The following is a 23,688-nucleotide window of genomic DNA, read 5'->3' as shown; positions in this document are numbered from 1 at the left end:
CTCTTTCCCTTCCTCTCCCTCTAAAAAATCAATTAAAAAACATTTAATACGTGCACATGAGGAATTCACATTGTCATAAAAATTCCAAACACTGGCAACATTGGGCATATAAGACATTTTTGGACAAAGGAGAAAAGGGGGGATGGGATGGAGTCTTCGATTTCAGGAGTGAGAATGGGCAGTTGACAGGTAGTTGAGGGCAAGCAGAAGGGTTCTTCTAAGGCAGCTCCAACACAATGGGACACAGCGGGTGAGGAGAGGGGAGAGGGGCCGGTATCTGGCAAACAAGCCTGGAGTCTTCCTGACTAATGCCAGGGTGAAGATTCTCAAGGTGATTAGACCAAGTCTCCCTTCCCAAAGCAGGTTCCTGTCTGAATCACTGGGGCAGGAAAGGGGGGAGGGTCAAAGGTTCTTTCTGAGTCTTTTGTTTCTTAATAAACAGTTTAAAATCAATATGCCAAACAGGCAGCTGCAGGGTGGCAAAGCTTTGGTCCCTTCAGTATATTAGGTCAGTGTTTTTCAGATTTGTCAGCTATAGAATTCTTAAATAAAACAAAAGCTTACCCAGGACTTCATTAAATACAGCAGGCCAAAACAGAATGGTCCTGAATGGGGGAAAAGAGCCCAGACCTTAAATGTCACAGGAGGAATGAGATTGAAAGTAGATTTCATCCTAAAAATAATGCAAGTGAAGAAGGAAAGAACGGGTGTAGGAAATACCTTGGAACCAGCATTGCTCTAGGGATGTCTAACCTACCAGTTTCATAACCTGTGGGTGCTTTATGCCTAACGCACTACTTTCATTACATTTTTTCATTAAACAAAGGTACTCCCCCTGAGGACCCGGTCCTCACATCCAGGTATTTAGCCCTTCTAACTAGTGTGTGTGTGTGTGTGTGTGTGTATTTTTTTTAACTTTTTTTTCCTTTATTGATTTTAGAGGGAGAGGAAGGGAGAGGGGGAGAGAGAGAGAAGCATCATAAGAGAGAACAGCAGGAGGGGAGGGAGCTTTGTCCCCAGAGAAGTTCTGCTTTTATATGTATACTATAGTGTGTGGGCCAGTTGGAAAGATGGGGTATTCTGTAAGAAAACAAAAAATAATACTGTTTGGGAGAAAATGTGATAGAGGGGGATGAGATGTTGCTAAACAGGTCATGCCACCCCATGGTATACCTCTAACAATATGCTCACTTCCTCTTTACTACAAAGGTTTTTTTCTAGCCAAATTAGCCAAACTCAGACCTTCCAGATAATCTTTTATAGATCAACCCTATTTTTTTTTTTTTATGTTTTATTGATTTTTTTTCAGAGAGAGGAAGGAGAGATAGAAACATTGGTCGGCTGCCTCTTGCAAGCCCCCTATGGGGATCAAGCCTGCAGCCCAGGCTTGGTCTCTGACAGAAATTGAACCCTCAATTTCTTGGTACACACGAAGATGCTCAACCAACTGAGCCACACCAGCCTGGCAGCCCTGTTCTTTTTAAAGTTAACTATTTTTGTGGTGGTGGTGGTAAAAAACATACAATGTAAAAGTTACCACCTTTGCCTTGGCCGGTTTGGCTCAGCGGTTAGAGCATCCACCTGCGGTCCAGAGAGACCCGGGTTCGGTTCCCGCTAAGGGCATGTACCTCGGTTGCAGTTTGTCCCCGGCCCTGGTTGGTCATGCGGGTGGCAGCCACTCGATGTGTCCCTTTCGCATCGATGTTTCTCTCTCTCTCTCTTCCTCTCTCTCCCTCCCACTCTATCTGAACAAAAAAATGGAAAAATGTCCTCGGGTGAGGATTTAAAAAAAAAAAAAAGTTACCACCTTTATCATTTTCAAGTGTATATAGTTCAGTAATGTTAGGTATATTCACATTGCTGTGCAGATCTCCAAGGTTTTTTCATATTGCAAGTTTGAAATGTTGTACCCATTAAACAACTCCCTTGTCTATTCCTGCCAGCTCTTGTTAATCACCATTCTACTTTCTGTTGCTATAGAATTTAACTACTTTAAATACCTCATATAAAAGAAATCATACAGCCCGGCCAGTGTGGCACAGTGAATTGAGCACTGTCCCATGGACTGAGAGGTCCTGGTTTGATTCCCTGTCAGGACACATGTCAGGGTTGCAGGCTCAATCCCCAGGGATCAGTGTTTCTCTCATTTATGTTTCTATCTCTCTCTCTAAAAAAATCAATAAAAACATTAAAAAAGAAAGAAAGAAATCATACACTATTTGTCCTTTTGTGACTGACTTATTTCACTAAGCATAATCTCTTAAAGGCTCATCCATGTTGTAGCATATGACAATTCCCTTCCTCTTCAAGGATAAATAATATTTCTCTGTGTGTGTATACTACATTTTGTTTATCCATTCATCCACTGGTGGACATTTGGGTTGCTTTCACCTACTGGCTATTGTGAATGCTGCTATGAACATTGTGCAACTGCCTCTTCAAGACTCTTGCTGAATCATACAGTAGTTCTATTTTTAAGTTTTTGAGGGCTCTCCATACTTTTTTCATAGTGATTGCACCATTTTATAATTCTTCCCACAGTGCACAAGTGTTCCAATTTCTCCACATTCTTGCCAACATTTGTTACCCGCCTATTTTTAAGGGAAAGAAGCTTGTACTCCTAAAAATTCTGCTTAATAAAGAGGACCACTGCACTCATTTTTCAAAGAAAGCAAATTAACAGAGAGCACCAAATATATTTACCAGCTTGAGGTTATATTTATGGCAGTACTTTGCACTCATTCTTTGGCACTGGACTCTTTGTCCATCAATTGACATTCATTACTTATTTTTAGGGCACAAGGTAAGACTGCAGAAGAATAATAAAATGAAAACAGGAGAGATAGATTTAGAAAAGATATAAATTATGCCCTGGCTGGGTATCTCAGTTGGTTAGAGCGTCCTCCCATTATGCCAAGGTTGCAGGTTCGATCACTAGTCAGGACACATACAAGAATCCACTAATCAATGCATATATAAATTGAAGAACAAAAATCAGTGTTTCTCTCTGTGTGTCTCTCTCCCTTTCTCTCTCTCCCCTTTTCTCTCTCTAAAATCAATTACTTAAAAAAGTTGTAAACTAAAGGTGGAAGAGTACTTGCTATAAACGATGTTTATATAAAACACCATGAGGAAGGCATCTGAGAATGGAGGGAAAAATAATTAAAAAAACAAACAAGTAAACCCCTCTGTTTTTTTAATAGACAGTACAGTTAAACTCAAGCTTTCTTATTGGGGTTCCACATAAATTGTCACTTATTTATTCATTTGCTCTTAGTTTTTCTTTCCTCATGATCCATGAATATTAATCAGTGTTGTCTGTCAAAAATATTTTTTATCTGCTTTGAATATACTATTTAAAAGTAAAAGTGTAGTTTTCATTACTGTCATCAATTTCTCATCTGTATATGGAGCCTACTTTTTGACAATAATATTGATTGATAAAGCAAGGTTTGATTTAAAATTGCCTGTCCTAAAGTGTAATGATTTTGATCTTCTCTCTCTCTCTCTTTTTTTTTTATCCTTACCTGAGAACATTTTTTCATTTTTTGTTCAGATAGAGTGGGAGGGGGAGAGAGAGAGAAACATCGACATGAAAGGGACACTTTGAGTGGTTGCCACCCGCACGACCCAACCAGGGCCAGGGACAAACTGCAGCAGAGGTATGTGCCCTTAGCAGGAACAGAACCCGGATCTCTCTGGACCACAGGCCGATGCTCTAACCGCTGAGCCAAACTGGCCAGGGCGATTTTCTCTTTTTTTCTAAACTAGTCTGGGTCAGAGGTGAATTATTATATGCTCTTAAGAATTATTCTAATCAAATTCACTACTGCAACAAGAAAAGTTGGTCTAGCTCTGGTGAGTGTGCCTCAGTTGATTGAGTGGCATCTTATGCACTGAAAGGTCACTGGTTCCATTCCCCATTAGGACAGATGCCCAGGTTATGGGTTGTTGCTTACTGGAGGCAATGGATTGATATTTCTCTCTCACATCAATGTTTCTCTCTGTCTCTCTTTCCAACCCTACCTATCTTTCTAAAATCAATTAAAAAAAAAAAAAGTTGGTCTGATCTTTCTACTTATTTTCAAACATATCATTTAGGGACACAGGACAATGAATTGTACCTTCTACTTACTCAAAGTTCTTGGAATTTGGGGATATTGTTTTCTCTTTCTTTTTTTTTTTAATGAATTTTTATTTATTTTTTTGTTACAGATATTTTAACTTTTTACCCCATTGGCAACCCCCACCCCACCCCACCTCTGCCCTGTCCCCGGCTTAGTTGTCCATGTCCATTGGTCATGCATACATGCATATAAGTTCTGTGGTTTATCTCTCCCCTCCCCCCACCCCCCATCCCCTGTTCTGAGGGATGTCAGTCTGTGCCCTACTTCCATGTGTCTGGGTCTACTGTATTCCTCAGACTGTTATGTTCATTATATTCCGTATATAAGTGAGATCATGTGGTATTTGCCTTTTTCTGCTTTGCTTCTTTCACTTAGGATAATACTTTCCAGGTCCCTCCATGTCGTCTCAAAGGATAAGAGATCTTTCTTTCTTACCGCTGCATAGTATTCCATTGTGTATATGTACCACAGCTTTTTTATCCATTCGTCTACTGGTGGACACTTGGGCTGTTTCCAGATCTTAGCTATTGTAAATAGTGCTGCTATGAACATGGGGGTACATATATTCTTCCTGATTGGTGTTTCAGGCTTTTTAGGGTATATTCCCAGCAGTGGGATCACTGGGTCAAATGGGAGTTCAATTTTTAATTTTTTGAGGTAGCACCATATTGTTTTCCATAGCGGCTGCACCAGTCTGCATTCCCACCAGCAGTGTACTAGAGTCCCCTTTTCTCCACACCCTGGCCAACACTTGTTGTTTGATGATTTGTTGATGGCAGCCATTCTGACAGGTGTGAGGTGATACCTCACTGGGATATTGTTTTCTTAAAAGCATTTTCTAAGTAGCATATGATATAACTCTTTAGCATAGTTTCAGAATAATACTTCTATTTTAGGACAGATTACTTAGAGCCATTGGAGGAAATGTGTGTGCAATTCTGTCAATGTTAAGTTTTTATTATTTACACACCAAGGGTGGAGTAGCAAGCTCACTGTTTATGAGAGCACTTAGTCATCACGTATGTGAGAGTATTACAAGTGGAGCTTAATTATGATAAAGGTTAAAGTGTAATCATATAACCAGGAAATGAAGGCAGTGCCAGAAAAGTTGTAGCAGAGTAAAATAAGCTTTTTACTTCTAGTAAGTACTAGAAATAGAAGATAAGTTCTTTTCCCTATTGGTATTTATTGTGTATATCACTGGTTCTCAAACTTTTGTTCTAGGACTATTTTATACTCTTAAAAATGACTGGGGACCCCTGAGAGCTTGGTTTATATAGGTTTCTATGGGTTATAACTATTGATATTTATATTAGATATGAAATCAGACATATTTTAAAATAATTACTTAATAAATAATATGTGTATAAATAACATATGTCCATTAAATGTTAATATTAATAACTGTTCAATGAAAAATAACTTTTATTTATTTTATTTTATTTATTTATTCATTCATTTTTGGTACGCTCCCCTGGCGGGAACCGAACCCGGAACTCTGGTCCGCAGGCCGATGCTCCAACCGCTAAGCCAAACTGGCCAGGGCGAAAAATAACTTTTAAAATAAAAAGTATGCCTGGCTGGTGTGGCACAGTGGTTGAGCGTTGACCCATACACCAAGAGGTCATGGGTTTGATTCCCGGCCAGGGCACATGCCCAGGTTGTAAGCCAAATCCCTAGTGGGGAGCATGCAGGTGGCGGCCAATCGATTTTCTCTCTCCTTTCCTCCCTCTCTAAAATGAGTAAAGAAAAAAAATTTTTTTTAATAAAAAATATTAGTTAGACAAGTGGCATTATTTAACATATTTACAAATTCCTTTAATGTCTGGCTAGTAGAAGTGTTATTGAACAGAAAGAGTTCGCCACCCCACACTAGCAGAGCCAAACACTATAAACACAGAGAGTTGTGGTGGAGAAATATTGGTTATTTTATCAATGAATTGCACCAGCTAGGAGAATGGGAAGCTAATACTCAAAAGTCTGAATTCCTGGGTGGCAGATAGGTTACAGATTATATAAAGTAGAATCACAAAACACCCTGGATTAGGGGTTTGGGTCATGCTGGGAGCTGATTGGTTGGAGTTGAAGTAAGGGTAATTACTTCAGTTCTTGAGGACAGCTCTGAAGTCTCTTCAGGCGTCCTGTCTGGTTTCAGGGGAAAGCAGCCAAGGGGTCCTTCCACCTTGGTGCTTGGGAGCTGAAACAAAATTTATGTGAAGATGTTATCTTTAGCCTGCCAAAGGTCCTGACCTTGAGATAATTTAGTCAGGTCTGGCTAGTGTCTTCTGCATCCTAGGGGGTTGCTGATTATGGGAAAGGTTAGATCTCTGGGTGGGAGGGAGAGAGACCCAGGTGAGTGGGGGTAAATGATTGCCGGAGCTAATCAAAATCACATGGATGCTTGGTTTCAGAAGGAAAATGAAAGTAAATTTTAATAGCCTTTTCTTGATATTTGTAGAAATGTATCTTTGATACTACCAAATCTCAACAAGTGACAATTTTCTACAATGTAAAATCTGAAACTATATCAGTGAACACTTTATATGCTGTTACACTAAATTGCTCTGTCTTGTGCTTTGAATAGATCTTTCTCTTATGGGTGATTTTGGAAAATATTAGTTTACTGAGTTATACATCTTCCAAATATTGATATGCTTTATTATACAATATAAAAAGTTATATTAATATTATTGACATGTCATTAAAAAGTATATGGGTTTTTGCCCTGGCCAGGTGGCCCAGTCCCATACACCAAAAAAAAAAAAAAAAAAAAAAATGGTTGTGGGTTTGATCCCAGGTCGGGCACATACAGGAGGCAACTGATCAATGTTTCTCTCACATCACATCGATATTTCTCTGCCTCTCTAAAAATCAGTTTAAAAAAAATATCTTCAGGTGAGGATTTAAAAATATATATATGGGTTTTTATTTTTGTTTTTTTATCTGATTTTGTGGAGGTGCCACTGTCTTTGTTCATGCCTAATGTGCTAGCACTTTTAGTGTCATAAGAATTAGAATCAATGTATAATGACTTTCAAAGATTGTATAGCAAGGACATGTCAAAGCTGGTCTAGAATCTAGCTAGAATCTAGGTCTTCGGTTTTCTAAATCAGTGCCATTTTCTTTTCTTTTTATCCTCACCCGAGGACATTTTTTCATTTTTTGTTCAGATAGAGTGGGAGGGAGGGAGGGAGAGAGAGAGAGAGAGAGAGAAAAGCATCGAAGTGAAAGGAACACATTGAGTGGCTGCCACCCACACAACCCAACCAGAGCCAGGGACAAACTGCAACCGAGGCACATGCCCTTAGCGGGAACCAAACCCGGGTCTTTCTGGATTGTAGGCCAACGCTCTAACCGCTGAGCCAAACCTGCCAGGGCTAAATCAGTGCCATTTTCAAAATAATATTTTCCAGTATTTACAGAGGTCCATTGAAAACTTCAAATTTTGCCTCTGATTTTCATCCTTAAATATGTAGTGAACATTTTAAAACTTTTAATTACTTTTTCTTTTGTGTTTTTTATTGTAAAAAGATAAATATCTTTTACTTTTAAAATAGCATTTTTAAAAAGTGTATTACTGCCTCCTTTGTTAGCAAACATAGTTTTTAGGAATGACCTGTGTTTTTATTTGACCATGGTTTCCACTAAAATAATTAGTTGTAATATGCGAATGGTCAAGATTGTTTGATTATTCCTAGGAATTGTAGAGAAATGAAAAGAAAGCAAAACCATCATTATTTTATTTATTTATTTATTTATTTATTCCTAACCCAAAGACATTTTTCCATTTTTTGTTCAGATAGAGTGGGAGGGAGAGAGAAAGAGAGAGAGAAACATCGATGTGAAAGGGACACATTGACTGGTTGCCACCCGCACGACCCAACCAGGGCCGGGGACAAACTGCAACCGAGGTACATGCCCTTAGCAGGAACCGAACCCGGGCCTCTCTGGACCGCAGGCTGACACTCTAACCGCTGAACCAAACCGGCCAGGGCAAACCATCATTATTTCAGCACCTGAAATTCTCTTAGCAATGTACTCATAAATTTTTAAAAATTCAGTCACTTTCAAGGGAAATTAGGTAAAATTTGAATTTAGATTATTTTAAAGTTCTTACTATGTATTTTGTATGAAAAAAAAATACATAGGAGTGATTAAATAATTTATAATTATTTTAAAGATATTTCATAAGTTTCATGACAACTTGGAATTCTTATCTCCTCTCATTAAATGTCTAAACAATTTAATGCTTAAGATCAAGATTCTATGGCTAGGCAAATGTAGTATTGTGGTTTAAAAAAAAAAATTCAGAAACTCAATTACTTTCAGACCTTCTCTCCCTCTATTCCCAGTGAGGATGTAAAGCATGGATTAAGAGTTTTGAAAGAGAAGGCACACAAAGGTCCCACTTCTGTGAAAGAGAAACTGGAAGGTTATAAACGCCTAAAATTTATATAGGTTACATTTTCACAAACATATTTATAAAGAGAGTAAATGTGATTTAAAAAAGTGTGTATATCTCCTTATAAATATATATATATTTATTCACAGAAGTACTAGCCTAATATAACCTAACTGGTTTTCAGAATTAATTTAAATTTGAAAAGAGAATAATCTCTTTCAGCAGTAGAATTCCTTCTTTTCTCTAAAGTGGCCATTATAGGCTCGATCAGCAATGGGAACACTGGAAAGCCCCCACATCAAGGAAGTATTGCTTTGATCTGGTCAAGGGCTTTCAAATGGTAGTGTGCATAAGAATGCCTTGAAGATTTGTTTAACAGGCAGATTCTTGGAACTCATCTCCAAGATTCCGATTATGTAAATAATGGGTGTAGCCATTAATCTACATTTTAATAAACTATGCAGGTGATTGAGTTAGTGTTTAGAGTCACTGGGGGATTAGTTGGGCTAGAGAATGTAGAATCTGTGATCTTTTGACTTCAGATTCCAAAACAGGAGATCCCATTTTTAAGCCCATTTTACATGCAAATTTTAACTTTGACAGTTTTGAAAAGTTTTATCCCTGAATTAGGAATTTGAGTATTTAAGGATTTTACCCCAGAAGTCCCTAGGGTGAAACAACATATATATAGAAATGAAAACATTCTAATTTTCTTAAAGCCTCAGATGAACCTAACCAAGATAAACTTTCTTTAAATTTATTTTAAAACTTTAAAAAATTAAAGCAAAAAAAAAAAAACACTGAAAATTTTTCTAATCCAAATTTATTTTTCCACCAATTGGATCACCAATTGTTCATCCATTCACCAGTTGATGGATGGTTTTGCTAGTTTGGTGATTATGAATTACACTGACATTATATACAGGTTTTGTGTAAACATATATTTTCATTTTTCTTGAGTAAATATCTAGCAGTGAGATTGCTGGGTTGTATGTTAAGGGTATTTTTATAAGAAACTGTCAAACTGTTTTCCAGAGTGGCTGTACCATTTGCATTCTCACCAGCAGTTTATGAGAGTTACAGATATTTTAACCTGAAGCTGTATCTCATTGTGACTTAAATTTGCATTTTTCTGATGACTGGTGATGCTAAGCATCTTTTCAAGTGCTCATTTTGCATCCCTATTTCTTCTTTAGGGAAGTTATTTCTGTTCATTAGCTCCTGTTTTTATTGAGTTGTTTTGTACTACTGAAAGTTTTTTATATCCTTAGTATAAATATTTTATGAGATATGTGTTTTGCAAATAATTTCTGCGTTTATATTTTATGGCTTTCCAGTTGTTCCAGCATCATTTGTTGAAAAAACTACCCTTTCTTCATTGAATTCCTGTTGTCCTATGTTAGAAATCAGTTGACATATGTATGGATTTATTTTTGGATTCCATTCCAGCTCGCTCTATCCTTTCACCAATGCCACACTCTTGATTACTGCAACTTTATGGTTGTAAGAAGGAGGTGGAAGGAGGTGGTGCAGGGTCTCCAGAAGTGCAGGTTTATTGGGAATCAGACTACCTCTAAGGAGAGAGTAGCAACCGGCTTGTACAGACTAGGGATTTTTAAATTTAGGGCTGGGAGGGGGGGTGGTCGTTTAGCCGAGGAGATGTGGTCATCTTTGATTGGTCGGGCCTGGGGTCTCCCGAGTTCTTGATTGGTCAGGGGCTGGGGTCTCCTGAAACTTGTTTTTCATGTCCAGCGACCGATTACAGTTTTGAGTGGGTTAGGGTGGTTCCATCATTCCCTTCCACTTGACTGGAGTGATGGGTTTTGGTTTCCTGGAATGAGAGGTTTAGGGCAGTAATATGGAAGTTAAGAGCTAACAATGGTAAGTCTTGAAATCCAGTCAGAAAAAAAATCTTCCAACCTGGTTTTTCTTTTTGAAAATTGTTTTGGCCATTATAGTTTCTTTGCTTTTTTCTTATAACTTTTATACTTAGCTTGTTAATTTTTACAGAAAATCATTGGCCATTGCTACAACATAGAAATAGAAGGAGTTTATTTTTGTTTACTGACCCTATATATTGTGACTTTAATAAACTCACTTTTTATTTCTAATATTTTTTAAATATGTTTTTATTGATTTTTTTAGAGCTAGAGGAAAGAGAGAGAGACATCTATGTGAGAGAGAAACATCGACTGGCTGCCTCCTGTGCACCCATTACCAAGGATCGAACCCACAACCTGGCATGTGCCCTGAACTGAGACCTCTCAGTCCATGTGATGATGCCCAGTCCACTGAGCCACATGGGCTGGGCATATTTCTAATATTTTTAAAACAGATATTTGGGAATTTTCTACATGAGGACAGTTTTATTTCTTGCTTTCCAAACTGTATGGCTTTTATTTCTTTTGACCTTATTGTGCTGCCTAGGAGTAACGAGGGCAGATAGTCTTGTCCTATTTCTGATTTTATGTGGAAGGTATTCAGTCTTTTTTCTTTTCTTTTTTTTTTTGATACGAGCCCCTAGCAGAAACTGAACCCGGGACTCTCTGGTCCACAGTCCGACGCTCCAACCACTGAGCCAAACTGGCCAGGACTCAGTCTTTTATCATTAAGTATGATATTGGTTATAGATTCTTTGTAGATATTTTTGATGAGATCGAAGAAATTTCCTTCAGTTCATTTGCTGAGGCTTTTTATAATGAATGGATATTGAATTTTGTCAAATGCCTTTTCTGCATCTATTGAGATTACCCTATGATTTTTCTTCCTTTGAACATTGATTTGGTGAATTACATTTATTGATATTGAAACTGGACAACAATGGGTCTGGGCTGCTTGTCACCACTTGAGCCAATTAAGCAGAGACAAGGTTGAATCATATAAGAGCATTTATTCCAATATGCTAGCAGTATGGAGAGCAACCAGGTCATCCTGCAAAAACCTGCTCCCCACTCCCTCCATAGCCAGTCACTTATATTGGGTATTCCATGGGGAAGTAGGCAAAAAGGAGTATCAGTGGGTCAAATGATTGAGGAAGTAGGCAAAGGGAAAAATGAGCTGGGAATGTGGGCTGTCTCCAGTATACCATCTCCAAGACTCCAATGTTGCTAGTCTTTCCATGATGGGGGTTGGGGGGAGTTCTCAGGTAAGGAGAATGGATAGCATTCCTGAGGTAAATTCCCAGGGCGCACAGCTCCCGGTCAGGTCAAAACGGGCTTTCTTTAATCAGAACAAAGCAATCATGATGAACAGAGTAAGGATATTCAGCATTTCTTATAACTATGCTAGCACCCCACTATGATTAGTTCTCTATTATTCTATTATTTTCTCCCGCCCCTTTCAATATTAATATTGAATTAGTCTTGCATGCCCTTGGGTAAAACCTCACTTGGTCATGATATGTATCCCTTTTATATATTGCTAGATTTAATTTGCTAACATTTTGTCATAGATTTTTACACTTATATTTATTAGAAATACTTGTCTGTAATTTTGCCTTTGTTTTGTCTTGCTATTTGGGCCTCATCAAATGAGTTGGAAACTGTTTCTTCCTATTTAGTTTTTTTGGAAAAATGTGTGTAAAGTGGAGAAGGCAGGTCGGGTGAAGACAACCCCCTTAGCTGGCAGTGCAGAGACCCCACCCCTGTAATCCCGCTTGCCCCTTACATCAGCCAACCGCCTAAACTACAGTGGAACTAGAAAGCCCCAAATACCCAGAAGCTTATCATGTATCAAAGGCAGCTGGAACCTGGGCGCGGGCCCAGCCTTTGGAGGGGGTCCTCTGTTCCAGCACCAGTGCACACTAAACAGTCCTTTCCTAATCCTCCGAGTGTGCAGTCTGTCTCTCCCCACCAACCAAATTTCCGCCCCAAAAAAGTTAGTATTATTTCTTAGATGTTTGGTAGAATTCATCAGTGAAGCCATTTGGGCCTGGAGTTTTATTTGTTGGAGAGTTTTTAACTATGATTAAATTTTTATTTAATGGATAGAGGAATTTTTAGATTAAGTATTTCTTCTTAAGCAAGTTTTGATAATGTCTCTTTCTTGAATTTGTCCATTTCACTGATATTGGATTTATGGGCATAGAGTTGCCAGTAAAATTTTGTTATTATTCTTATAATATCTCTTGGATTTGTAGTCCTGTTCCCTCTTCAATTTCTGATATTGGTAATTTTCTTCCTTTTGTTTTTTGTCGTGATCAGCCTGGTTATGTGTTATTAATTACGTTAATCTTTTCAATGAGCCTGGTTTTGTATTACTGGTTTTCTCTATTCTTCTGTTTTCAATTTCATTAATTTCCATTCATGTCACTGTTTCTTCTTTTTGATTGCTTTTAGTTTAATTTGTCTTGTTCTATTTTCTTTTCTTTTCTTTTTTCTTTTTTTGTTACCCTCACCCAAGGACATTTTTCCATTTTTTGTTCAGATAGAGTGGGAGGGAGAGAGAGGAAGAGACAGAGAGAGAAACATCGACGTGAAAGGGACACATTGAGTGGCCACCACACGACCAACCAGGGCTGGGGACAAACTGCAACCGAGGTACGCACCCTTAGCGGAAACGGAACCTGGGTCTCTGTGGACCGCAGGCTGATGCTCTGACCTCTGAGCCAAACTGGCCAGGGCTGTCTTGTTCTACTTTCTTAAGGTGGAAGTTTAGTTTTTCTTTTTTAATATAAACATGTAATTATATATATTTCCCAATAACTTTTTTTAGCTTCATTTTACAAATTTTGATGATGTATTTTCATTGTCATTCAATCAAAATATTTTCTAATTTTCCTGTTTCTTTCTCTTTGACCTGTAGATTCTTTAGAAAGAATCTGTTTAATTTATAGATATTTGGGCATTCCCCAGATATTTTTCTGTTACTGATTTCTAGTTAATTTCACTGTGGTAAGATAACATACTTCATATAAGTTTTTAGGTGTCTTTTTGTTTTAATTTATTGAGGTTGGTTTTATGGCTCAGATATGATCTATCTTGGAGAATGTTTCATGTGGACTTGAAAAGAACATGTTGTTCATGTTAGGTGGAGGGGTCTATAAATGTCAATTTGGTTCATAGTCTTCCGTCAACCATGTGTTCTATATCTTTACTGATTTTTTCTATTTGTCCAGTTAGTTACAGAGAGAGGTGTAATTGTGAATTTGTCTTTTTATCTTATTTCTCTTTTTATTTTAATAGTTTTCCCTCATTTATCTTTACAACCTATTGTTGGGCACATAAACATTCAGGATTATTGTGTGTTTTGGGAAAATTGATTTCTTTGTTATGTTAATATACATTTTTGTTGTTGATAATCCTCATCCAAGGATAGTTTCCCATTGATTTTTGGAGAGAGTGGAAGGGAGGAGGGAGAGAGAGACATCCATTGTCCTGGGATCAAACCCTGCGACTCAGGTACATGCCTTGACCCTTCAGTGCTTGGGCTGATGCTCCAAACCACTGAGCCACACCAGCCAGGGTTTAATATACTTTCTTTTGATTAGCATTTGCATGTTTTTTCTTGTTCTACTTTTTAACTATCTATTTATTTTTGTTTAAAGTGGATTTCTTATATCGTATATCTTTCACTCCATGTTTTTCTTCTTTCTAACATTTTCATTTGACTTACATTTTTTTTCTTTATTCATTTTAGAGTGAGAGAGGAAGCGAGAAGGAGAGAGAGAAATATCAATGAGAGAGAGCATCGGTTGGCCACCTCCTGCATGCCCCTCACTGGGGATTTGGCCCACAACCTGGGCATGTGTCCTGACTGGGAATCAAACCGGCGACCTCTTGGTGCATGGGTCGACGCTCAACCACTGAGCTGTACTGGCTGGGCTCCATTTGACCTTTTAAAAACAGCTTTATTAAGATTTAATTCACGTACTATACAGTTCATCCATTTGGAGTGCACAATTCAGTGGCTTTTAGTATATCACAGAGTTGTACAACAGTCACAACAATCAAGTTTTGAACATTTTTGTTATCTCAGAAAGAAACCCAGACTCATAGCAGTCAATCTCTATTTCCCCCCCCAAACATCTCCCACCTCTTGCTTTTTGTCTGTATAGATTTATTGATTTTGAACATTTCATATAAACAAAATCATTTATAGTCTTTGTTACTGACTTTTTCCACTTAGCATCCTTTTTCAAGCACATTGCAACATTTATCTGTACTTAATTCTTTTTTTACTACTAAATAATATTCCATCATATAGCTGTAAGTCTTATTTATCCATTCATCCACTGCTGGGCATTGGATTGTTTCCACTTTTTTGGTTATTATGGATAACGCTGCTATGAACATTTCATGTACAAGTGTTTCTGTGCATATAGGTTTTTAATTCTCAGGTATATTTAAAAGTGAGTTCCTGGGTTATTTGATAATTCTATATTTAACCTTTCGAGAAACTGCCAAATTATCTTCAAAAGTGACTAGGTTAGGGGTTACTGGCTGGGACCTCAGTTCTTGTCTTCTTGAAGGGAAGATTTCAGTCAAGAGACAAAGTGCAACAAAGCAAGCAAGAATTTATTGGCCACAGCAAAAACACACTTAGGACAGTGAAATGAAAAAGGGCAGAGAAGAAGCAACAAGAGAGCCGAGGTTGGGCTGCATTGGCTCATGGGAAGTCAGAGAGAAGGGGCTTTAGAGACAGATTCAGGGGGTTAGCCTGGGTGAGCTGAGGATGCCTGTTGCTCCCCTGGTTGCAAGTCTCCTGGGGTCCCTTAGAGGGAAGAAGGGGGAAGGGAATGGCATGGACATGCTCTCCTGAGGGAGAGTGCTCACAGGTTCCTTTGTGTTGAGGGTATTTATCTCCTACTTGCAGGTGGGAATCTTAGGGGAGGTCTCAGGGAAGGGTTTTAATTGAATATTCATCAGCTTCCCAGCAGTGCTCTTTCAGGGCCGTGGTCTCCACTGATTGGTCAGTGCCAGGGCAGGGGGTCAGTAGTCAGTGCAGCTGATCCTGCGGCACCCATGGTATCACTCTTCCGGTTTTACTACTTTTCTGGACCTGGAGGTGAAATACAACTGAAGCCTAGATGTCATCGTTAGGGAGGAAAAGTCAGGGAATCTAAACCACAGGACTAACGATATGAAAAATCAGGGATTCCAAAACCCATGACCAGCAATATGCTAGTGAGGAAAGGTTACCCTTGGGGGCAAGGTTCTTATTTTCCCAGTTTTGCTCCTTGCTAGGCATCTGGGGCTTTCTGCCCTGGTGAGTTTCTGTACCTGGCCCATCATCCTTGCTCTGCTCATGTCTGTCTAACTGCCCATAACAACCACACCTCTGTACTTCCCACCAGCAATACAGGGATTCCAATTTCTCCACATCCTTACTAACACTTGTTGTTGTCTTTCTGTTTCTTTTAATATTTTTAATTTTTAATTTTTATTTTTTGGTATGTGCCCCTAGTGGGAACCGAACCTGGGACTCTCTGGTCCACAGGCCAACGCTCCAACTGCTGAGCCAAACCAGCCAGGGCTGTTGTCTTTCTTTTTGATAATAATCATCCTAATGGGTGTGAGGTGGTATCTCATTGTGGTTCTGATTTGCATTTCCCTGATGGCTAATGATGCTGTGCATCTTTTCATGTGCATATTAGCCATTTATGCATCTTTTTTGGAAAAATGTCTATTCAGATGTTTTGTTTATTATTTATTTATTTTTAATTTTTTTCTTTATTGATTTTAGAGAAAGAGAGAGAAAGAGAGAGAGAAACATCTCTCTCAGCTGGCCACCTCCTGCATGCCCCCCACTGGGGATTTGGCCCACAACCTGGGCATGTGCCCTCACCGGGAATGGAACTGGTGACCTCTTGGTGCATGGGTCAGCGCTCAACCACTGAGATATACTGGCTGGGCTGTTTTGTTTATTTTACCTATATATTTAGCTGTACTTGCTCATGTTATCAAATAAATCTTAGGTGTTAATAAAAATTAATGTTTGATTTCATTTTCCACTTTTAGTGTTAAATGTTTACAAAAGACAGTGAAGGATTCTTATCACATAATATGTAGACCATGTGCCTGTGAACTTGAAGTTTGTGCAAAATGTGGAAAGAAAGAAGACATTGTTACTCCGTGAGTATTTTTTTTATGTTTGGGTTTTACTCTTTTAGTAATTGATAAGTGAATTTTATTTAAGGAAACATTCAGTAGCTCTGAGAATCTTATCACACTAATGTAGACTTTTTCTACCTAACAGGAAAAAGTCTTAATTTATCATTACAATAAAAGTGAAACTTCTTATTTTTAGGAAATTAAAATATTTATCCATGAAGTTCATATTCATGGCTCATTCCAAAAAGTTCCTTATTATGTAATTAATTTTCTTTAATGGATATCATGCATTAATTTTGTTGAACCCACTTTATTGACAGCAGTATTATAATTTGTTAGATCTTAAATTAGTCTTCAAGGATCTTTTTCTCTATGCTTGTTTCATTAGGCTTCTGTTAATCAGGAAATGTAGTGTAAAGTTCTTTTCAGTCTACACAGTTAAATTGTGAAAGCCTGAGAAATAAAGAGAAGTTTTTCCTTCCACTTTAGGTTTAATAAAGAACCAGAAAAGACAGAAAACATTGAAAATAATCCATGTTCTGACTGTAGAAGAAGCTGCAGAAGAAATGAAGAAGAAAATGATGATTTAGACTTTGATATTGATTTAGATGACTCAGAAGAAGATGACAAATAGAATAATATATTTAAAGTCAGTGTGAAAACATGAAATTCTAAACACTTTGAAGGTTTTACAAAAAACTGTGAAATCTTAAGGAAGAATTTGGAATAACCTATAGAGTGGCAACATTTATACATGGACAATATAAATTGTGTATGATATTTGAGTAATTATAAAACTTACGCAGTTTTCTTACAATAAATTTTTAAGTAGCATATGCTAGAGTATCTGCCAAAATGAGCATTGGGGTATCTTATTGCAGTTCATGGGAATTATTTAGAAGAATATGCTACCTAATACCATAGTAAACAAGATTCAGAATTGAAGGTTTTTTTAGAACTATATCATGGAAAAATCAGATGACATATTGCTAGCCTCAAAAATTGGTCCTCAGTATGTACCCTTTGATAAATTTATCTCAAGTAAATAACCCACATAACAAGAGTCCCCTTACCTTATGTTTGGGTGCTTTATGAAGCAAAACTTTTTTTTTTTTAATAATGTTTAACAAGTATGTAGCAGTTTTTTAAAAGTTTTTTTATGTACATCATCACATTTCACCTTTTTTCTTTTGTGAAAACACATACAGAAAACTGCATAAAATATAGATGCATAGTCTAATAAACACTTATAAAGAAAACTCATACATCTATCACCCAGATGAAGAAACTACTCCTAAACAATATACATTAGCTTTATCTGATTTTTAAATTATTTTTTAATTTTTATTTTGAAAAATCTCAAACCTAAAGAACAAAATAATACAATGAACCTTTGTATACTTCTACCTAGGTTCATATCTGTTAACAATTTGCCATGTTTTCTTTGTATCTGAATAGGTGGATATGGAAATGTATTTTGTTTGCTGAACCATTTGAAAATAAGTGGCAGGCATTGGTTATTGAATACACTTATATTATGTATGTTATTTTGTAAATCTCCTTTATTTTATTATTATGAAATTTGTGAGATTAATTCAGGTTGTTGCAAGAACTCTTATTAGTTTATTTTATATGACTCTGTTTTGTTCTATTGTATTTACATACCACAATTTACTTTATACTCCCTAATCTTGAGGGACATTTGAGTTATCTCAATGTTTTCCTATTAAAAACAATACTGCGCCCAGCCGGTGTGGCTCAGTGGTTGAACATCGACCCATCCACCAAGAGGTCGCCCAGTTCGATTCCTGTCAGGGCACATGCCCGGGTTGTGGGCCAGATCCCCAGTGGGGGGCGTGCAGGAGGCGGCCTATCGATGTTCTCTCTCATCGATGTTTCTATCTCTCTCTTTCTCTCTCCCTTCCTCTCTCTCAAAAAAATCAATAAAGAAAAAAAAATACAATACTGCTGTGAGCACTATTATATGTTTTTTGGTACATATGCCTTGTTTCTTGGTACACATGTTTGTATATATGAATCCAGCAGTGGTCGAGGGCATCAGGTATCTGCATCTTCAGTATTACTCCACAGGGGTGGGCAAAAGTGGGTTTACAGTTGTGAGTACGAGAAACAGTTTATTCTTGTATTATTATTTATTAATTATTGTATTATTTTCCATACAAACATCATTTTGCCCCACCCTGTATAATGCCAGCTGTCTTTCGAGAAGTATTCTCTTCCTTCCCCATAGCAGTGTATTAGCGTTCAGTGCTCTGAAGTTTGATATGTGTGCAATGTATGTCTTTGTCTCATTAATTTTTATTTTTCTAATTACTAAGTTTGAGCTCCTTTGAATGTTTTGACTGGTTTTTAGATATTAGAAGATATTAAGGAATTGTTTTGGAGAAGTGTAATAATGTTATATAAGAAATGCATACTAAATATTTAAGAATGTAATGTCAATTTATTTTAAAATATTTCAACATAGGTCCTGGCTGGGTAGCTCGGTAGGTTAGAGCATTGTTTGGATATGCCAAGGTTGTGGGTTTGATCCCTGGTCAGGGCACATACAAAGAGCAACCAATGAATGCATAAATAAATAAAACAACAAATTGATGTCTCTTTATGTATTTGTCTCCCCTCTCTAAAAATCAGTCACTGAAAAAAGAGTTTAAAAAATTTTTCAATATAAAAAAGTAAAGACACATTTAAAATATATGTTAATCAGGAATACATTTTAAAAATATCTATGAACGCTGTCAACAAAAATATATATAATCTCCCCAGCCGGTGTGGCTCAGTGGTTGAGCATCGACCCATGCACTAAGAGGTGGCCAGTTCAATTCCCGGTCAGGGCACATGCCCAGGTTGTGGGCCTGATCCCTAGTGGGGGGCATGCAGGAGGTGGCCAATTGATGTTCTCTCTCATTGATGTGTCTGTGTCTCTCCATCCTTCCTCTCTCTCTAAAGTCAATAAGAAAAAATAAAATAAATAAATATATATAATCTTATCAGGATATTAAAGAAAATAAAGGTGAAAATAGAGAAAGATAAAAATAAGTAGAGATACCATGTTCATTATGTAGAAGTCTCAATAGTCTAAGCTTACAGTCATACCGAAAGTTTCTTTCCCAATTTGTGTGACTTGTTAGCATATAAATTTATTTTCTGCACTATGTAACTTTTGTGGTTAAAGAGATAACTAAATTATTATTAGGCCTAGAGTAAATTCTTTCCCATCTGAATAATTCCTCAGATTACCAGGAGGGAAATTTAACAAACAGCATCACCTAGTGACACCTACTAATATCTGCATTTTATTCTTTAGTGCTAAGAATGGTGGTTCTGTTTTCTTTTAGCAGACTTAAATTTAATTACTATATTTAGTTCATTGAAAAAAAAATTTTATTGAATTTTAGAGAGAGAGAGAAACATTGACATGAGAGTAGCTGCCTCCTGTGTGCCCCCTACTGGGAATTGAACCCACAAGACTTCAGTGCCTGGGATGATGCCCAACCAACTAAGCACACCTGCTAGGACTATTTTGTTCATTTTTATGTATTTAGGAATTATCCTTTCTAATCTAAAAAGTTGTTTTTGTTTTTTATTAAATTTTTTTTCTTCTTTATTGATTTTAGAGAGATGGAAAGGGAGAAAGAGATAGAAACATCAATGAGAGAACATCGATTGATCACCCCCCATGTGCCCCCCACTAGAGATTGGGCCCACAACCTGGGCATGTGCCCTGGCCGGGAATCAAACTGGCGATCTCCACTGAGTCACACTGGCCGGGCTTGGTTTTTATTGGAACCCAGTGTGGATCTAAATCCTGGCATAGTCACTTAGTAGTTTAGGACTTGATACAAATTAATCTTTCTGTGCCTTGGTTTCCATGAGATTGATAGAAGGATTAAATGCACTAAAATACTTAGAACCTGTATGAGCACTACACAATTGATATTATTGCTACTGTGCTTGTGTGTGGTGTGTGTGTGTATAAATCAGAAAAGAACATCAATTTGGTTGTTTGCCTATATTCTACAAAAGAAGATATATAATGCAGAATGTATATAAATGAAATCCTGTTACTTGCAGATTCATGCTATCCGGTTCCAGAGTCTTTGTTTTTAAATTTAATTACTGCCCTATTGTACCTCTGTATAACATGTCAAAAGCATTTTTAAAGGTAAATACAAAAAGCTCTATTATATGGAAGACATGACATGAACAAGTTATTTGGTGTCTAAGGAGGCTTAGAATACTAATGACAACAATATAATAGTTAACATTCGTTCATTCAACAAATAATCTTTGAGCACCTATATGTGCAAAGCACTGTTCAAGATACTTGGGATACAACAATCAACATAAAGATACCTATCCTTTTAGAGATAACCTTTCAGTGGGTGGAGACAGACAATAAGCAGTAAACATAGTAAATTATATGTTAGAAGATGGAAAGTTCTGAGGAAAAATAAGGCACGGGGCATGGTAGGGTGATTGGAAGTGTAAGGGAATGGGTGGGGTGGAGAGGAGGTGGACAGGTGGGTGGGAAGTAGGCTATGATTTTTAAATACTGTGTCTGGAGAGACATGTTGGAGAAGAGTGTTCCAGGCCAAAGAAACAGCCACTACAATGCCTCTAAAGCCAGACTGTGCCAGGTATGTTCAAGGAACAGCAAGAAAGAGAGTGATTAAGTTGGAGCGTCCTAAGAAGTAAGATCACATGCTTTTAAGATTTTTTTGTCTTTGGTTTTCGTGCATTTGACTATGATTTCTAAGGTGTGAATTTCTTATTTATGACAGCTGTGGTTTTCTGAGCTCCTCCAGTCTATTGGTCAATGTCCTTAAACAGATTTGGAAAATTGTTGGCCGGTATTTCTTCAAATACTGCTTTTACTTATGCTTTCCTCTTCTTCTAGCACTCTGCTTCTAGGCTCAGAGGTTTAATAACTTGCCAAATTAAAAAAGATAATAAATAATAAATTTGAGATTCAAACCAAGTCTTTGTGGCTCCAAAGCCTATATTATTTCAACCACATGTATTCAAAATTACAAACATTTAATGTTCCTAAATGTTTCTTTTTCCCTTAAGTGAAATTTGTAACATCGTTAACTCAAAACACACCTCTATCCCTTTCTTATGTCCTTCTTTCTAAGTCTTTTCTTTCCCTTGTAACATTAGTCCTGCACTGAATGGTTGCCCAGTTCAAAAACTACAATTTTAAAATAAAAAGATTATAGCCCGGCTGGTGTGGCTTAGTGGTTGAGCATCCACCCATGCACCAAGACTGGTTCTATTCCTAGTCAGGGCACATGCCCAGGTTGTGGGCCCCATCCCCAGAAGGGGGGCATGCAGGAGGAGGCCAATGGATGTTCTCTCTCATCAATGTTTCTGTCTCTCCCTCTCCCTTCCTCTTTCTCTGAAATCAATAAAGAAAAAAAAAAAAAGATTATAGGTACCCTCTATGTAACTTGTGGCATTGATTTTTGTCACTCATTATGTTCATATAGGTTAGTAATACTGAATGTTGCAAGACCATTTTCCATAATTTTTACTGGCAACCTTTATGAAGTCAGGGGAATATGCTGGGATTACTTACTCAGCTCTGTACTTTCTCAGTAATTGTACAGATGGAAAAAATTATGAATCCCCCAAATCTCATTTGTAAGACTTTTTAAAAAATTTTTTCTTTATTGATTTTAGAGAGAGAGGAAGGGAGAGGGAGGAAGAGATAATAGAAATATCGATGAGAGAGAACATCGATTGGCTGACTCCTGCATGCCCCCCACTGGGGACTGGGCCCACAACCTGGGCATGTGCCCTGACCAGGAATTGAACCGGCGACCTCTTGGTGCCTGGGTCAACACTCAACCACTGAGCCACACCAGCTGGGCAGCAATGTCAAGCTTGACTTCGGGAAGAGTAGGAGATAGAGGCAGTCTAGGAGTCCAGGAGGCACATCTGTTCGAATCCTAACCCTGCTTCTTACTAGTCATGTGACCCTGGCTCAATTTCCTTACCTATGTGAGGTTACCTGTGTGTACCTTACATATCTGTAAAATGAGGGCAGCGATTTCTGCAGTATAAGACTGCTGCGAGTATTAGATGCAGTGTCCATACAGTTCCTGGCCCACAGTAAGTGCTTCATTTATGGTACTTGTTTTCTTTCATCTGTAAGAAGGTTCTTCTTTTACCATTATGAAGAAAAATGATGGCAGCACGGGGAACAGCAGTCTGAATGACTGGTGCAGGAAACGAATCGGCCCTGGGGAACTGCCAGGCGGCGGAGGTTAGGGAAGATGGTCTCCTCTGGGACAAGACTGACATCCCTTAGCAGAGGATATTGCGGCATGTCCACAAAGACAGGAAACATGAGACAAACGGGCTTCTAAACTATTCACACTTTTAAATAGTACACACAGTATGTTTTCTGGTGAAGTACTCTAAGTTAAAAGCAATAGGTTCAATTGTTATTTTGGAAAAACATACACTGAGAGTGTCCAGAACATCTGGAAACACCAGGAAAAGAGTGTATTTATTTTACTTTACCTCAAAACGTACTGAACCTACTATTTGGAAATGCGACGGGACAGTTACACACTGTTTGAAAATAGATTGCTCCCGTGTTTCTCGCCTTCACAACACTTGAGGCTGTCAGCTGAACGAGGCAGGTGCAGGACGAGCGGCGGTCCGTGGCCGGTGACAAAAACAAGACGCACTGAAACAAACAAGTATTTCTTATAAATCATTCAGAAACAATTTGGAATCCATTTCTTGGCAATGGAAATAGTAGATTTCAGAGCCTATTAAGTGATTGATTTATATGTGGGAAGTCCTCAATTGGTCTTGCTGGAAATACTTAATGATACTGCAGCACTGTTTGTGAAGTTGAGAGGATATCCTACAGAAAATGAAAATCCCAGAGGAAGGAAGCCACGTGGGGGCTTGTTGTCTCTGCATGGTCGTGACCATGGAATATAAGGTTTGCTCTGTAGGATTGTGGTGACCCAACTGGTTTTAACTGAAATGGGCCCTATGGGATAGACTGGAGACAAAACAGGAATCCACAAAACAGTTTCATCATATGTTTGGACAAGCATCCGAC

The 23,688-nt window shown here is 37.9% G+C and overlaps 1 protein-coding gene across 2 annotated transcripts in view; it reads left to right on the top strand.

Annotated features, from left to right (window-relative positions):
• Positions 1–18,360, top strand: part of CUNH9orf85 (chromosome unknown C9orf85 homolog) — a 57,488-nt gene extending 39,128 nt beyond the window's left edge. The window contains exons 3-5 of one of the 2 annotated variants that reach the window (XM_036261332.1): positions 16,488–16,601; positions 17,070–17,229; positions 18,039–18,360. In XM_036261332.1, the coding sequence (XP_036117225.1) occupies positions 16,488–16,601; positions 17,070–17,214 (259 nt within the window). In that variant the 3' untranslated portion in view covers positions 17,215–17,229; positions 18,039–18,360. Of the gene's footprint in view, positions 1–16,487; positions 16,602–17,069; positions 17,673–18,038 lie in introns of those variants that run through there. The other variant, XM_036261331.1, reaches the window with a different exon arrangement.
• The last annotated feature ends 5,328 nt before the right edge of the window (positions 18,361–23,688 follow it).

This window comes from Molossus molossus, unplaced genomic scaffold (genome assembly GCF_014108415.1).
Source record: "Molossus molossus isolate mMolMol1 unplaced genomic scaffold, mMolMol1.p scaffold_m16_p_14, whole genome shotgun sequence".
Classification (NCBI taxonomy): Eukaryota; Metazoa; Chordata; class Mammalia; order Chiroptera; family Molossidae; genus Molossus; species Molossus molossus.
This window is presented reverse-complemented; position numbering and strand designations above follow the sequence as displayed.